The 15,938-nt window shown below is 44.8% G+C and overlaps 1 protein-coding gene across 1 annotated transcript in view; it reads left to right on the plus strand.

Moving 5' to 3' along the window:
• The first annotated feature begins 6,743 nt into the window (after positions 1 to 6,743).
• The window catches only part of LOC109919097 (guanylyl cyclase C), a 123,209-nt gene continuing 114,014 nt past the window's right edge, over positions 6,744 to 15,938 (plus strand). The window contains exon 1 of the mRNA XM_048617333.1: positions 6,744 to 6,951. Coding sequence (XP_048473290.1) covers positions 6,744 to 6,951 — 208 coding nt within the window. The remainder of the gene's footprint in view (positions 6,952 to 15,938) is intronic.

The following is a 15,938-nucleotide window of genomic DNA, read 5'->3' on the forward strand; positions in this document are numbered from 1 at the left end:
TGCTGCTTGGCCTGCTGTGTTCATCCAGCCCTGCACCTTGTTGTCTCGGATTCTCCAGCATCTGCAGTTCCTACTATCTCCAATAAACGTGCTGTACTGGTTTAAATCTCATAACCAAAATTTCCGCGAATGTCTAGACGTTTCTGTCTGCAGAATGTGTTTTGTCTCAACTCCATTTCTCTGTCTTTCTGCTGATCCAAAGAATTATAGTATATCAAGTATATCAAGGGCAAAGGAGTATCTAGGGAGAGAATAGGTCCCCTTGAAGATCAAGGAGACCATCTATGTGTGGAACCACAGTAGATGGGTGAGATCCTAAACAAATATTTCACATCCATATTTGTGGCGAAAGACATGAAAGCTAGGAAACTCAGGGAAATAAATAGTGATGTCTTGCAAAGAGTCCACATTACAGAAGAGGAGGTGCTCGATGTCTTAAATTGTATAAAGATAGATAAATCCCTGGGACATGATCAAGTGTATCTCAGGACATTGTGGGAAGCTAGGGAAGAAATTATGGGACTTCTAACAGAGATATTTGTATCGTCGACAGCCATAGATGAGGTGCCTGAAGACCGAAGGGTGGCTAATGTTATGCCATTATTTAAGAAAGGCTGCAAGAGAACTACACTCCAGTGAGCCTATCTTCAGTGATGGTTAACTTGTTGGAAGAGATTCTGAGAGACAGGATCTTTATGCATTTGGAAAGGCAAGGACTGTTTGGGGATAGTCAGCATGTCTCTGTGCATAGGAAACTGTATCTCATAAATTTGATTGAATTTTTTGAAGAGGTGACCAAGAAGATAGATGAAGGGACAGCAGTACATGTTGTTTACATGGACTTTAGCAAGGCCTGCGATAAGGGTCTGTACAGTAGATTGTACAGACCTTAGTAAGATTAGATCACATGGGATCTAGGGAGCGCTGGCCAACTGGAAACAAAATTGGCTTGACAGCAGGAGACAGACGGCAGTGGTAGAGAATTGTTGTTCAGACTGGAGGGCTGTGATCAGCGGCCTGCTGCAAGTGTTAGTGCTGGGTCGACTGATGTTCATTATTTGTATAAACAATTTGGATGAGAATACAGGAGATATGGTTAATGAGTTTGCGGATATCACCAAAATTGGTATAATGGACCAAGTTATCTAATGAAGAAATTTATCTAATGAGTACAACAGGGTCTTGAGCAGCTAGGCCAGTGGGCAGATGGAGTTTAATTTAGATAAATGCAAGGAGTTGCATTTTGGTAAGACAAACTAGGGTGGGACCTACAAATTTAATGGTAGGGCCCTGGGGAGTGTTGTTGAACAGACAGAGCCAGGAATTCAAATATGTAGTTCCTTGAAAGTGACTTCACAGGTAGACAGGGTGGTGAGGAGGGTATTTGGCATGCTTGTCATCATTAGTCAGAGCATTGAGTTGGGATATCATATTACGGCTGTACTAGACATTAGTAAGGCCACATTTGGGGTACTGCCAAAGTTTAATGGGTCAGACAACCAATAAGAAGCCAATTCAAACGATCAAGTTGAGAAGAAATGGGCATACACTTAACTTTTAGCAGAGAGGCATAGAGTCATACGGTGCGGAAGCAGACCCTTTGCCCCAATTCATCCATGCCAACCAGGTTTCCTGAACTGAACTAGTCCCGTTAGCCTGCATTTGGCCTAAATACCTCTAAACCTCTCCTTTCCATGTACCTGTCCAAATGTCTTTTAAATGCTGTAATGTTGTAATTGTACTTGCCTCTACCAGTTCCTCTGGCAGCTCATTCCTTATGTGCAACCACCTTCTGTGTGAAAAAGTTGCCCCTCAAGTCCATTTTCAACCTTTGCCCTCTCACCTTAAACCTATACCCTCTAGTTTTGGACTCCCCTACCCTGGGAAAAATACCCATCCACGCCCCTCATGATTTTATAAACCTCTGAGGTTACCTCCTCAGCCTCCTACTCTCCAGGGTAAATAGTCCCAGCCTATCTAGCCTCTCCTTATAACTCAAACCTTACAGTCTCAGTAACATTCTTGTAAATTTTTTTTGCACCTTTTCAAGTTTAATAACATTCTTCCTATAGCAGGACAACCAGAATTGTACACAGTACTCCAAATGTGGCCTTACCAGTGTCTTGTACAGCCATATCATGATGTCCCAACTCCTGTACTCAATGCTGTGACCGATAAAAGCAAGTGTGCTAAATGCCTTCTTCACCACCCTGTCTACCTGTGATGCCACTTTCAAGGAACTATATACCTACATCCCTAGATCTCTCTGTTCGACAACATTCCCCAAGGCCCTACAATTAACTGTGTAAGTCATGCTCTGGAATATTACTGAATAATATTACTTGAATATTACTGAAGAAAAAAGGTTTCATCTTGCATTCATCAGGACACTGAAGTGCAAAGTCAACTTTGTCAACCAATCAGCATCCTTTCTCCTATATTGTGATGGTTTGAAATTTGGCATTCTCGTGTTTGTCCTAATGAATGCTAGATGAAAATCTTCAAGAACATTCTTTCCTGCAATATTCAGCTTCTGTAATGTCGCTTTTGGCCCTTGACTCACTCAACTTTTGTCATTCTCTTTCTGCTGTATGTCCTCCAAACTATTCCCTCTGCTCCTTTCACATCAGTTCCTCAATCCCTCTGACCCACCACTGACAGTCCTCTTCCAAGCATGACACTCTTGCCCTCAAGAATTCTTATGCTGTTCCTCCTGCTTTTCTGTATTCCTCCCTGCTTCCTCTCTGTATTTCATGACTTGTGTTCCCTGAAAATGTTGTGGCCTAACTACAAGATGAATAACAATTAGTTGTCACTTGTACTGTACAATGAACAACACGGTAAAATGCAGTGAAAAGTTTCAACTGTCATCACAATTGGCACCATTTGAATATTTTCAAGAATAAAAAGATAAATCTGAAAGCAAGTCCATCTTCATTCCACTGCCTCCACCATGTGTCCTGAGTCCTGAGCCCTGAGCTGGCTGACCGACAAAACACATGCCGCCACTAGTGTCGGAGTCACCACTCTTCAGGCCACTCTTCTTCTCTGACTCCACCTCGCCGTCAGGCCGCCGATTTGGGGCCAATGTTGGACCCACACTCGCCCTGCAACCAGGGCCACTGCCACCACCTCACCAATAGCCAGGTGACCCCAGCTCTGGGCCTACCACAACCAGGAACTGCCACCGCTGCCGCACCGATAACCAGGAGTCCCCACTCTGGGCCTACCGCAACCAGGAGTCTCTGGCTCCGTTGCCACTGCCTCGATGACACCTGGAGTTCCTGCTCCATGCCTACCAATAACAAGGAGTCACTGGGTCTGCCATCAGGCCAGGCTGCCACTTTGTCAAGAAACCTGCTCCGGCTGCTCTCTTCAGCAATGTTACCTTCTCCGCCACTGCCAACAGGAAGAAAATGAAGAAAGAAAAAGAAAAAGAAAGAAGACAGAAAGGGTAATGAAAAGGGGGAGGAAGTGGCCGCCTGGAGTGGACGAGGCCAGGAGTCCAAATGCTGCCTATCTTGCTGGCGCCACCATCTTGGAACCTGAAGAGAGAATAGAGTGAACTGCAGAAACCAACAAAGTCTGGATTAAGATAAGAAGAACTTACAAATGTGCGCAAATATTTGGGAGTACTGTTGGATTCCAGGAGTGATTTCTTTAGACAGAGGGTAACCAGCAAGTGGAATGGGTCTATCAGGAAGAGTGGTTGAGGAGGACATTCTAGCCTTGCTCAGGAAACAGTTCAGTATTGCCTTAGAAAAATGGGTGAAGGTGAGGTTAAATGGGCCATATGTCACATAAATTTGAACCAACTTTATGCTGATGGGGTAGAACAGCACATTTCTAGAAAACATGTATGTCCTTGGCTCCCACTGCATGGCCACTAATGGACCTCAAGAATGTCAAATACCCCTGCCAATTCTTTTTGGCACACACATATTAACACAAAATATTTAAACACAATACATAGACTTAACCAAACCTGTAAAGCTCATACACCAGCTGGAGGAGCTAAACAGGTTAAGGGAAAAATTGGGTGATTTTCACCAGGCTGCCCTAGTGACTCTTTTGCCCTCTGTCCTCAGACATCAATGCATCAGTTTGGTTGAGAGCAGTATGCAATGTGTATTAGTCAGCCTGTATGATGTTGTGAGATAGTGTTAGGGAATCATAAAGGACACACAAAATGGCTAGTCAGTCATTTCCCCATTGCACACACTCATACAAACATTTCCACCACAACTCACCTCAGAATATGGCCAGAACTCCCCTCCCATTTTTCTTGCTTCGATGATGCTAAATTCTTTGTGAGGGTGGCATGAGGAGAAATTCATTTTGAATTTAGATAGATGTTGGAGCAAAAGGCACTTTAAAATACTGGACAACATGGTGTCCAATTCAACTCAGGTATTGGATAGAGGACAGGTTACCTGAAATCTGGGCTATCTAATATATAACCAGATGAATGACCACCCTCACTCCCTCAGTCATGTGGACTATCGAAAAGTAATATCAAAAATCCCATGGTGCTGAAAATTGTGCTTTGTGTGCTTTTGGTTTTATATGCCCTCTGTATTTCTTCATGTCTGAATATCTACTGATGGAAACACAAGTAGAGATCATAAGACTAGAAGAAATAGGAACAGGAATAGGCTGAGCTTGGTCAGCCATTGGATAAGATCAAGAGATCTATGATAAGGTGGTCAAGGACAGAAATTGTGAGGCTTCATTGCAAATAGGGAGTCTCACAATATGGGTATTTAAGTACAGAACTGGAGGTATAATCAGCCTTATCACTGAGTGCCCAGTCAGACTGCACAGCGACAGGAGTCACTGGTTATCTGCCCTTCAGTACCTCAATATGAATATCAATGCCATAAAAACACTGCCTGCATTGCTCAACTTGTGATTTATGACAACATTACGTATATTGAAAAAATGGTTTATCCCAAAGATCCAGCAAATTATCCAAATATGTCAGAAAATTATTTTGAATGCCTCAAAGAGTGATTCTCTTCATTTGTACCATGGTCTATCTTACTATTTCTGTGAAATAAATGTGAATCAATCTACTACTTTAAAGCTGACTATTGGTTGGATATATAGTATTTGCTGCTTCTCAGACTTAACTACATAGAATGTTGAGAATACTTAAAGTGAACTCTAGTACAATGTATTGGTAATTTAAAGTAAGTGTTAATCCAATGGCAGGTTGTGTTGATCATGGTACATTTGAAAGTGGGAGGAGGATTGATATTTTCTTTCTGCTGTCAGCACAAGTTAATGCTGTCAGGAAAAAAAATTCAAACCTTAATGATGCCACCAGCTTCGTGGAGTAACTTTTGCTGCTGCGGCTCTCCTTTGCATATTGTCGAAACACTCCTTCGTTTTCCTTTTCTCAAGTCTTCTAAGGAAATAAAAGCCTTGAGGCCACAAAGATAGACAGACAACCTATTAGGTCCCTTCCAACATCAGTCTGGAACTCCTATAGAGAGATAATACAGAGTGAATTGGGGACAGTACTTTTGTCAGATGTTCCTTACCTTTTGCAGAGCGCTACCGAAATGCTTTGCCTAAGAAACAGGACCTTGTACTTTCATCCCAGCTTTTTGTAGCTTTGCATATAATGCTGCAGTGTCTATGGTGTACTACAATTTTCCTCTTCACAAGTCACAATCACCTTCTTCCTTTATCTTGTGTCTGAAAGCTAAAGTCTTGTCCCTCACATTGCAGATTAAGCAGCTTGATTTCTGTGACACCTGTTTTGTGCTGTCATTCTCCAAGATCCTCAGTTAATTTTATTCCCCTTTCAGTTTTCAAACATAAATTCAATCCAGCCCATCTCAAAATACCAAAAGTCCTGTCCCTCTCCTATTCCCATGTCTCTGATAAGCGTGCAGGTAAATTTTCAGTCTTTTCTAATGGTCATGTTGAGGTCTTGAAGAGTGCTGTTGCCATGCGAGTCCTGTCTTTTAGTTCAATAACTTCCTTTAATGTGGCATTCCAAAGGCTTCATGGCCCAATGATTTAATGATGAAATGTTTTATAAGGAGTCAATTTGAAACTTCAATATCTTGTGATCACATCTGCTATAGTTCTATGTTTGCTTACACAAACTTGCTACTCTTACCACCATGGCTGGGAAACTAGGTACAGATTTTGCTTATTTAAAGATATGTTACAGGATTGCACATCAGTCAGATTTCTTACAGAAAAGCACAGCTGCACAATCGAATCTATAACGAGATTCTGGATTGGCCATTAGACACGTTTTACATCCTGGTTACTTGCTTATTTGCATGTTCCCTCCTAAAGTGATATCCCAGCTTAGCGATTTACAACCAGGCCCCTCTGCTCCACATCCCTCCCAGGTAGCCGGGAACAATGGGGACACTTGCGCATCTGACTGGTAATTCATTGTCGCTGGTCAATTACAACGTGATGCAGTGTTTCTGTTGCCAATTCTTCACCAGACTTTTGGTACAGTGCCTTTTAAAGAGCTGTCCGTTTTCTTAATTCAAAGGAACCCATGCTGTATAAACTGTGAACGTTCTATAACCACTGAACTTCTATTGAGCAAACAACATTTTATATGAGCTGACCTTCGCACTCAGCCTCATATAATATCTCAGAAGGAAAGCTTTAGGATGACATTTTAATGTACCTCGCGGGTGCACTTCCTGTACTCTTCAAAGTTTGAGAGAAGGACGATTGAAGTGTTTTAACAATACAGCGGGGAAATGAGGCGATTGTTAAGTTTCTGTTTGTGGATCATAGTTGCAGTCCCTGAGAATTTAACCTTGAACTCCTATAATAAATGCACCAAAGATTTGTTTACAGTTAATGTGATCCTATTGAACGATTCGCACTCTCCTTGGGCTTTGCATAACATTCGTCCGTTAATAAAAGATCGAATTCAACACATTCAAAGCAGATTTAACGAGAAAGGTAAGATACAGGTTTTGCTTCGTCTTTACTATGTTACAATGCAGGTCCTCATTTTGCAAAAATATTGCAGGGGCTCTGAAGAAAATAGAAAAGATTCCGAAAGATGACATCAAAATTAGGACATTGTGACTATTGGCAAAGACTAAATAGGCTGGGGCTGTTTCCTCAGAATGGACAAAACTGAACAGAGACCCAGTTCTTTCAAATTGCGAAGGAGCATGAATGATAAGAGGACGTTTCCTCTTTTGGGGAGACCAAAACTTGGGTCAGAAGCATTAAATAGTTACTAAGAAGTCCAACAATGAATTCAGCAGAAATGTCTTTTACCTAGAGTGTTTAGAATGTCAGATCTGTTACCACACAGAGTGTTTGAGGCAACTACAGTCGAAGAAGAAACAAGGAAAACCGATAAGGGAGAAAGAAATATAATAAAATGGTGGAGAGATGTTTGTATGGAGCACTAATAATGGATTGTTTCAGTGCTGAATATATTAGTTAATATTCAATATTGGCCAGTATTCGGTGTTGTAGTGGTTTGTACACTGTACTTTCCCTTCAAATCTACTCTTAGTCTAGTCATTCTTATGGAAAAGAAAATACATGTAATCAAGTTATAGAATCCCTACAGTGTGGAAGCAGGCCATTTGGCCCAGCAAGTCCACAACAACCCTCCAAAGAGCATCCCACCCAGACCCACTCTAACCCCATAACCCTGCATTTCCCAGCCTAATCCATCTAACCTGCACATCCCTGGACACTTTGGGTAATTTAGCATGGCCAATCCACCTAACTTGCATATCCTTGCACTGTGGGAGGAAACTGGAGCAGTCGGAGGGAACCCACGCCGACACAGGAAGAACATGCAAACTCCACACAGTCACCCAAGGCTGGAATCGAACCCAGGACCCTGGAGCTGAGTGGCAGCGGTGCTAAGGTGCTGGTGAATTGTGCCTTATAGTTTGTTTGTGGGCAACATGGAGGTCTTCTGGATCAAGCAACGTGTTTAGATAAGGGAAGTGATGGCATAGTGGTATTATCACTGGACTGTTAATCCAGAGATCCAGATACCATTCGGGGGACCTGGATTCAAATACTGCCATGGCAGATGGTTGAATTTGAATTCAATAAAATATCTGGAATTAAGAATCTAACGATGACTGTGAATCCATTGCAGATTGTCGGAAAAATCATCCAGTTCACTAATGTCCTTTAGGGAGGGGAAGCTGCCATCCTTACCTGGTCTGGCCTACATGTGATTCCAGACCCACAGCAATGTGGTTGACTCTTAACTGCCTTCTGGGGATGGGCAATAAATGCTGCGTGGCCAGTGACGCTCCTCATCCTATGAATGAATAAAGAAGAACCGACCAAGAATCCACTCTGGTTTCCATGTTGCGTTGTTCTGATGGCTTGACAAAATTTTGTAAAATCACAATCCGTGGCAGGTTGGGCAGTTAACAAGGCATTTAACAATCAATGTTGAGTGTCAATTGGGAACTCGTTGCTACCTAGTGAGAATCTCACCATGCCACAAGATGTGCTGAGATAATCTTGACATTAAGTTGTGCATTGCCAATATCTCACCCAATTCTACCACTCATCACACCATAGCCCACCTCACAGAGCTTGGTAAGATTCTGTCCTCTATTTCTTTCAAAATGTTTGGCCACCAGACTGATTGCTGAGTTGTTGCTCTACATGTTGTGATTACTTCATGCCCACCATTATGTTGTTTTAAGATTTCTTCCCTCATGGACTCTGATGTCACCAAACTGTGGTCACAAACCAGAAGGCCATCTATGAGTGTTAAATGCTGGATACAGTTAAATGCTGCTTATGTACATGTTACGTCTTCAGAACTTGATCTGTTGGACAATATCTGGACCTTTTGGACAAAGATCTTTGTGCCCTCCTCATCTGCTTTCTGAGCTGCATGCATTTCTCTTAGCTTCATCTCTGTAGCCTCTAACGTACTGGTAATTCCGGTGGTAAGTGTGTCTGCCTCAACACCGAGGATTAAATTTTCTTTCTCGGCCTAACCCACTGTTGTCCTTGATAGTGCATCAAGGCCAGGTATAACCAGCACCTTGCCTTTTTCTCTTAAAAAGCTTTGGGAATTCAGGACAGAATTCTTTGCCAAATTATTTCCTTGGCTGTTTATGCAGCATATCATGAGTAGCTGTGTTGAACTGTTAGTGCTTTGTGCTGGGTTCTTAGCTTCTAAGAACCCTATAGTAAACTTGCTCTGTTACACAAAGTTCTCTGGCGTGGGTGTCTCTGCTGTACTGTGTAGCTGTTCTTAATATGGAGTAAGAGTCACTCTCTCTCGTAATGTAAGCTCTATTCACACAAAGGTATTAATACAGTTCAATAGTACAGTATTTCTTCAGAGCCACATGGACTCTTGGTATTCCTTCATATTTCTTCTCTGCTGCTCTGATATCAGTATCATCTGACCGTGACATAATTGTCATTAGTGTATGCATTTTCCAAAGCCTATAATGGCTGCAGTCAGATGACGAATAAAATGATGGACAACTTTAACAGCAGCTGTAAGGTGAGGGTATGAGAAGGCTGTTAAGCACAGAAGATGAAGAAATGTTCAGTAGGAAGCTTGTGATCTAGACTGCCTGCCATTCAGCAACCATTGATTTGAAGATCTATTAATTGCAATTTGAAGTTACTGATTGTCATTCAGTCATCTATAGATGACCTGGCCAGAAGAGACAAATCAAATCACAAATAATTTTGAGATATTTTACCTGCAAGGTATTGTACCCTCAATCCAAGGATTTAGTCAGAACAAAATGGCAGGACTGTGTCAAAGTCACTGTGAAAGATCAGAAAATCAGTAGAAAATCTACGCAAAGGTTTCCAATGAAATAAACACGTAAGCAATTACATGTTTCACCAATGAAGTTGTCTTTTGTGTGAGCTGTTCCTCTATACTAATTGTTAGATTCATGGAGAGTTTTTCTCCGTGAGGCCACTCGAGTTCCCCGCTGCATTTTACCAAACTTACCACATTAAGTACATTCTCTAGCCCTCTCATCCGACTCGAGCCCCATTTTACCACTTGCCATAACCAGAACAACTCATCACTGCTTGGATAGCTTAGAATGGGTCAGCATCCCTGATGAGGAAGGGTCACTGGACCTGAAACATTAACTCTGTTTTTTCTTTCACAGATGCTGCCAGACCTGCTGAGGTTTACCAGCAACTTTGTTTTTGTCCCTGATCCTGACACCATCTTTAAAGGCTATTATTAGTCTGTAGCTGCCCAGCACGTTTCCTGACATTTGCCCTGGATATGGCAGGCATGGCAAAATTTGAACCTCATCTTGCAAAAGGGCCTTTGCAGTCTTGATGCACAGGGTGTTGCAGAGACAGGATGTCTTCTTCCCCCAGGACTAGCAGAAAAGCTCATGATACCAAACCATGCCTGCCTGGTCCCAGGTTGCCACCTGGGTCAGTGCAGTCTCAGCTGTCTGGAAGAATGCACATAAACATGGGAAGAACCTGCACTCCACCAGTGTAAGTGACTTCATATTCTGTCCAGTACCTCGCAGTCACTCTACTCTGATATCATACCCATCTCCCACAAAGGGTCATAATCTACGGCTCTCACTTGTCTTGTCAACATGCTCTTCACCCGAACACCATTAACCCTGCATGTTTTCTGTACTGCCTAACCACTTGGTCAGGACACCTCCCCACCTACACCTATAGTAACAGCTGTGCCAACCACTTTCATCTCCCTTAAAACCTGCCTCTTTCTTATTCCAGGAGGAATACAGATCATAATAATGTCGAGTCAAGATGGGTGTTAGGCTGTCCAACATTCATTCCTCACCCCTTATAAGGATAGGATCCAGACTCTGACACTGCTTAGGTGTAGCTGACTTTGCCCCGACTGACCATGTCCAGGCCTCTGACCTGGAATCAGAAGCTGCCTTTGACTTACTGTGCCTGGACCCCCAACCAAAGACTATCTCTGTTGTTTTGACAGAGGACTCCTGACAACCATGACAAGCTTCATGTTTTTGTGTCTGCACTAAATGGCACAGTAATACTGTGAGCCTGATACCTCTGCTGGAGTAATGATCTGCCCATTTATTTTAAAGCATAGTTTTCTAATTAAAAAGACCATGGAGTTACAAGGGATCATCAAGAGTTGGGGTTTGATGGTAGGCACCTTGTTAGACAAAGGCAATGTGTGATAACCGGCTTCATTTGCGATAAGGCCTGTTACTAGACGCTGCAGATGTTAGCAGTGATCTGCCATGGAAGCTTCTGCACTCCCACCCATTAGTACTGAGACATGTATGTTTGCAGGAAACACCAAAGTTGGTGGCAGAGTAGTCAGTGAAGAAGGTTTTCTAAAATTACAAAGGGATCTTGATCAAATGGGTCAATGGGTTGAAAGATGGCAGATGGAGTTCAGTCTGGATAAATGCGAGGTGTTGCAGTTTGGTACAACAAACAAGGGTAGGGCTTATACAATTAATGGTAGGGCCTTGGGTAGTGTTGTAGAACAGAGGGACGTGGGGGTTCAAGTACATAACTTTTTGAAGTTTGTGTCACATGTAGACAGGCCAGTTAAAAAGGTATTTGATAAGTTTGCCTCATTGCTCAGTCCTTTGCGTATAGGAGTTGGAAAGTCATGTTGAGGCTATATAGGACACTGGTGAGACCTCTTTTGGAATACTGTGTCCAGTTCTGGTCGTCCAGTTATGGAAAGTATATTATTAAGTTGGAGAAGGTTCAGAAGAGATTTACCATGATGTTGCTGGGTAAGGAAGGTTTGATTTATAAAGAAAGGCTGGATAGGCTAGGTCCTGTTCCCATATCCACTGTATTGTGGGTCTCGACTCCTTAAGGTCAAATAAGAGCTATGGGGTAAGGCCCAAAAAAGGCTTGAAGCAAAAAATGCTATGAACATCCAAGTAGGCTCTGAATATGTGAATGTGATTCGCCCCGAGATGCAGCATGGTCGAGTCCATGAACTAGGTGCATGTTCCTGAGCTCAGAGTGTCCTTGCTGCAGCATAGAACATAGAACAGTACAGCATAGTACAGGCCCTTCGGCCCACGATGTTGTGCCGAACTTTTACCCTAATCCTAAGGTCTAACTAACCTCCACCCCTACCTTATACTATCACCCATATGCCTATCTAATAGCCACTTAAATGCCCCTAATGAGGCCGACTCCACTACCCTCTCCAGCAATGCATTCCATGTCCTGACCACTCTCTGAGTAAAGAACCTGCCTCTGTCGTCTCCCCTGTATCTACTTCCACTCACTGTAAAACTATGTCCCCTCATAATAGCTACCTCCACCCTAGGAAAAAGTCTCTGGCTGTCCACTCTATCTATACCTCTGATCATTTTGTACACCTCTATCAAGTCACCTCTCATCCTTCGTCGTTCTAAAGAGAAAAAGAGAAAAAAGCATGGTGAAGATAGTTGCCGTTTGCCCAGATGTTCAGCACTGAAGTGTAGAAGCATACTGTAAGTGGATCAGAGATATGCCATAAGGATTCTTAGAGGCTTGCCAGATGGCAATGTCCATATGGGATGTGGTGTGCATAAGGCCAGTGCCTGTGTGCTTGCCGTGTGATGTTGGTGCCTGGTGTCTGACATGGAGCACCTTTGGAGCAATCGGCAAGCTGAAGTCACCAGGTACTGCCTCTAACTTCAATGTCGAGAATTCTTGACATATAGTTTCCCTTAACAGCTGGTCTGATAGAAAGCTGCACATTAATGAGGTAAGATCTGCAATTAATATTCATTAACAAGCAACAATCCTCCTTAATAGGCAGCACACCAGCTGCCCAGCAAGAATCTCATCTCGACACCTGGAACTTCTTCTGAAGAGTCGTACCACGCTCAACATGTTAACTCTGTTTCTGTCTCCACAGATGCTGCTTGACCGGCTGAGTTTCTCCAACATTCTGTGTTATTTATCTTTGAGAAGATGCTGTTCAAATCTCTCAAAATATGGCAACAGCTTGAAAGACACTTTGCCCATTTGGCACTTTACCCACCTTCAGTATATCTCTGCTGTCAGCCTTAAAAATAGATGTGAGCAACCCATACAGCACTGCTGTTCGCATCTGCTGAGGAGCAAAAGTGGAGGCCAACCGCTGCCAATTACATCTACTGCCTTATTCTTCATCCCTCACAGTGGGGATAGACACTTAAATCGACCAGGAAGGAACCAAGACCCACAATAGTGCATATGGGAAGATGACCAGGTCTCTTCATATGTCTGAGCACTAATGGGCAAGAGGGCTTAGGCTGCCATGGCAGATCACTGTAGCTTCCTATAATGTACTTCATCCAAAATGGAGCAGGTTAACCCACGTTGCCTTAGTCCAACAAGGTGCCTGCCATCATATCTCCAAGTTGTGGTGATCTCTTGTAACCCTTGCCATGGATATTTAATTAGAAAGCCTTCCTTTGAGATAATTGGCAGTTCATTACTCCCACCTTCAATAACTGTTTGGAAAACCCAGAGACAGGACAACTGAGGGCGGCACAGTAGCTCAGTGGTTAGCACTGCTGCCTCACGGTGTCTGGGACCCAGGTTTCATTCCACCCTCGGGTGACTGTCTGTGTGGAGTTTGCACATTCTCCCTGTCTCTACATGGGTTTCCGCAGTCCAAAAATGTGCAGATTAGGTGGATTGGCCATGCTAAATTGCCTATAGTGACGAGGGATGTGTAGGTTAGATGGATTGGCCGTGGTAAACATGGGGCTATGGGGATAGGGTATGAGGTGAGTCTCGGTGGGATGCTCTTTGGAGAGTCAGTGCAAACCTGATGGGCCAAATGGCCTGCTTCCACACTGTAGGGATTCAATGATTCTGTAGAAACATAGAAAATAGGTGCAGGGGTAGGCCATTCGGCCCTTTGAGCCTGCACCACCATTCAATACGATTATGGCTGATCATGCAATCTCATTATCCCATTCCCACCTTCTCATAATCCTCGACAACAAGGTGCAGGGCTGGATGAACAAAGCAGGCCAAGCAGCATCATAGGAGCAGAGAGGCTGACGTTTCGGGCCTAGACCCTTCATCAGAAAAGGGGGAGGGGAAGGGGGTTTTGAAATAAATAGGGAGAGAGTGGGAGGCGGATAGAAGAGGGATAGAGGAGAGGATAGGTGGAGAGGAAACAAACAGGTCGAAGAGGCGGGGATGGGGCCAGGAAAGGTGAGTGTAGGTAGGGAGTTAGGAAGGGGATAGGTCAGTCCAGGGAGGACGGACAGGTCAAGGGGGCGGGATGAGGTTGGTCGGTAGGAGATGGAGGTGCGGCTTGAGGTGGGAGGAAGAACAGGTTAGGGAGGCAGGGACGAGCTGGACTGGTTTTGGGATGCGGTGGGGGGAGGGGAGATTTTGAAACTTGTGAAATCCACATTGATACCATTGGGCTGCAGGGTTCCCAAGCGGAATATGAGTTGCTGTTCCTGCAACCTTCGGGTGGCATCGTTGTGGCACTGCAGGAGGCCCAGGATGGACATGTCGTCTGAGGAATGGGAGGGGGAGTTGAAATGGTTCGCGACTGGGAGGTGCAGTTGTTTGTTGCGAACCGAGCGTAGGTGTTCTGCAAAGCGGTCCCCGAGTCTCCGCTTGGTTTCCCCGATGTAGAGGAAGCCACACCGGGTACAGCGGATGCAGTATACCACATTGGCAGATGTGCAGGTGAACATCTGCTTGATGTGGAAAGTCTTCTTGGGGCCTGGGATGGGGGTGAGGGAGGAGGTATGGGGGCAGGTGTAGCACTTCCTGCAGTTGCAGGGAAAAGTGCCGGGTGTGGTGGAGCTGGAGGGGAGTGTGGAGCGGACGAGGGAGTCACGGAGAGAGTTGTCCCTCCGGAAAGCAGATAAAGGTGGGGAGGGAAAGATGTCTTTGGTGGTGGGGTCGGATTGCAGATGGCGGAAGTGTCGGAGGATGATGCGTTGGATCCGGAGGTTGGTGGGGTGGTACGTGAGGACGAGGGGGATTCTTTTTTGGTTTTTATTGCGTGGACGGGGTGTGAGGGATGAGGTGCGGGAGATGTGGGAGACACGGTTGAGGGCGTTCTCGACCACCGAGGAGGGGAAGTTACGGTCCTTGAAAAACGAGGACAACTGAGATGTACGGGAGTGGAATGCCTCATCCTGGGAGCAGATGCGGCGGAGGCGAAGGAATTGGGAATAGGGGATAGCATTTTTGCAGGAAGGTGGGTGGGAGGAGGAGTATTCTAGGTAGCTGTGGGAGTCGGTGGGCTTGAAATGAATATCGGTTTCTAGGTGGTTGCCCGATATGGAGACAGAGAGGTCCAGGAAGGGGAGAGAGGTGTTAGAGATGGTCCAGGTAAACTTAAGGTTGGGGTGGAAGGTGTTAGTGAAGTGTATGAACTGTTCGAGCTCCTCGTGGGAGCACGAGGCGGCGCCGATACAGTCATCAATGTAACGGAGGAAGAGGTGGGGTTTAGGGCCGGTGTAGGTACGGAAGAGGGATTGTTCCACGTAACCTACAAAGAGGCAGGCGTAGCTTGGGCCCATGCGGGTACCCATGGCTACCCCCTTTGTCTGTAGGAAGTGGGAGGAATTGAAAGAGAAGTTGTTGAGTGTGAGGACGATTTCGGCTAAGCGGATGAGGGTGTCAGTGGAGGGGGACTGGTCGGGCCTGCGGGACAGGAAGAAGCGGAGGGCCTTAAGGCCATCTGCATGGGGAATGCAGGTGTAGAGGGACTGGACGTCCATGGTAAAGATGAGGTGTTGGGGACCGGGGAATTGGAAGTTCTGGAGGAGGTGGAGGGCGTGGGTGGTGTCACGGACATAGGTAGGGAGTTCCTGGACCAAGGGGGAGAAAATGGAGTCGAGATAGTTGGAGATCAGTTCGGTGGGGCAGGAGCAGGCGGAGACAATGGGTCGACCAGGGCATTCAGGTTTGTGGATTTTGGGAAGGAGATAGAAGCGGGCAGTGCGAGGTTGGGGAAC

The sequence above is a fragment of the Rhincodon typus genome, chromosome 37 (assembly GCF_021869965.1).
Source record: "Rhincodon typus isolate 14 chromosome 37, sRhiTyp1.1, whole genome shotgun sequence".
NCBI lineage: Eukaryota > Metazoa > Chordata > Chondrichthyes > Orectolobiformes > Rhincodontidae > Rhincodon > Rhincodon typus.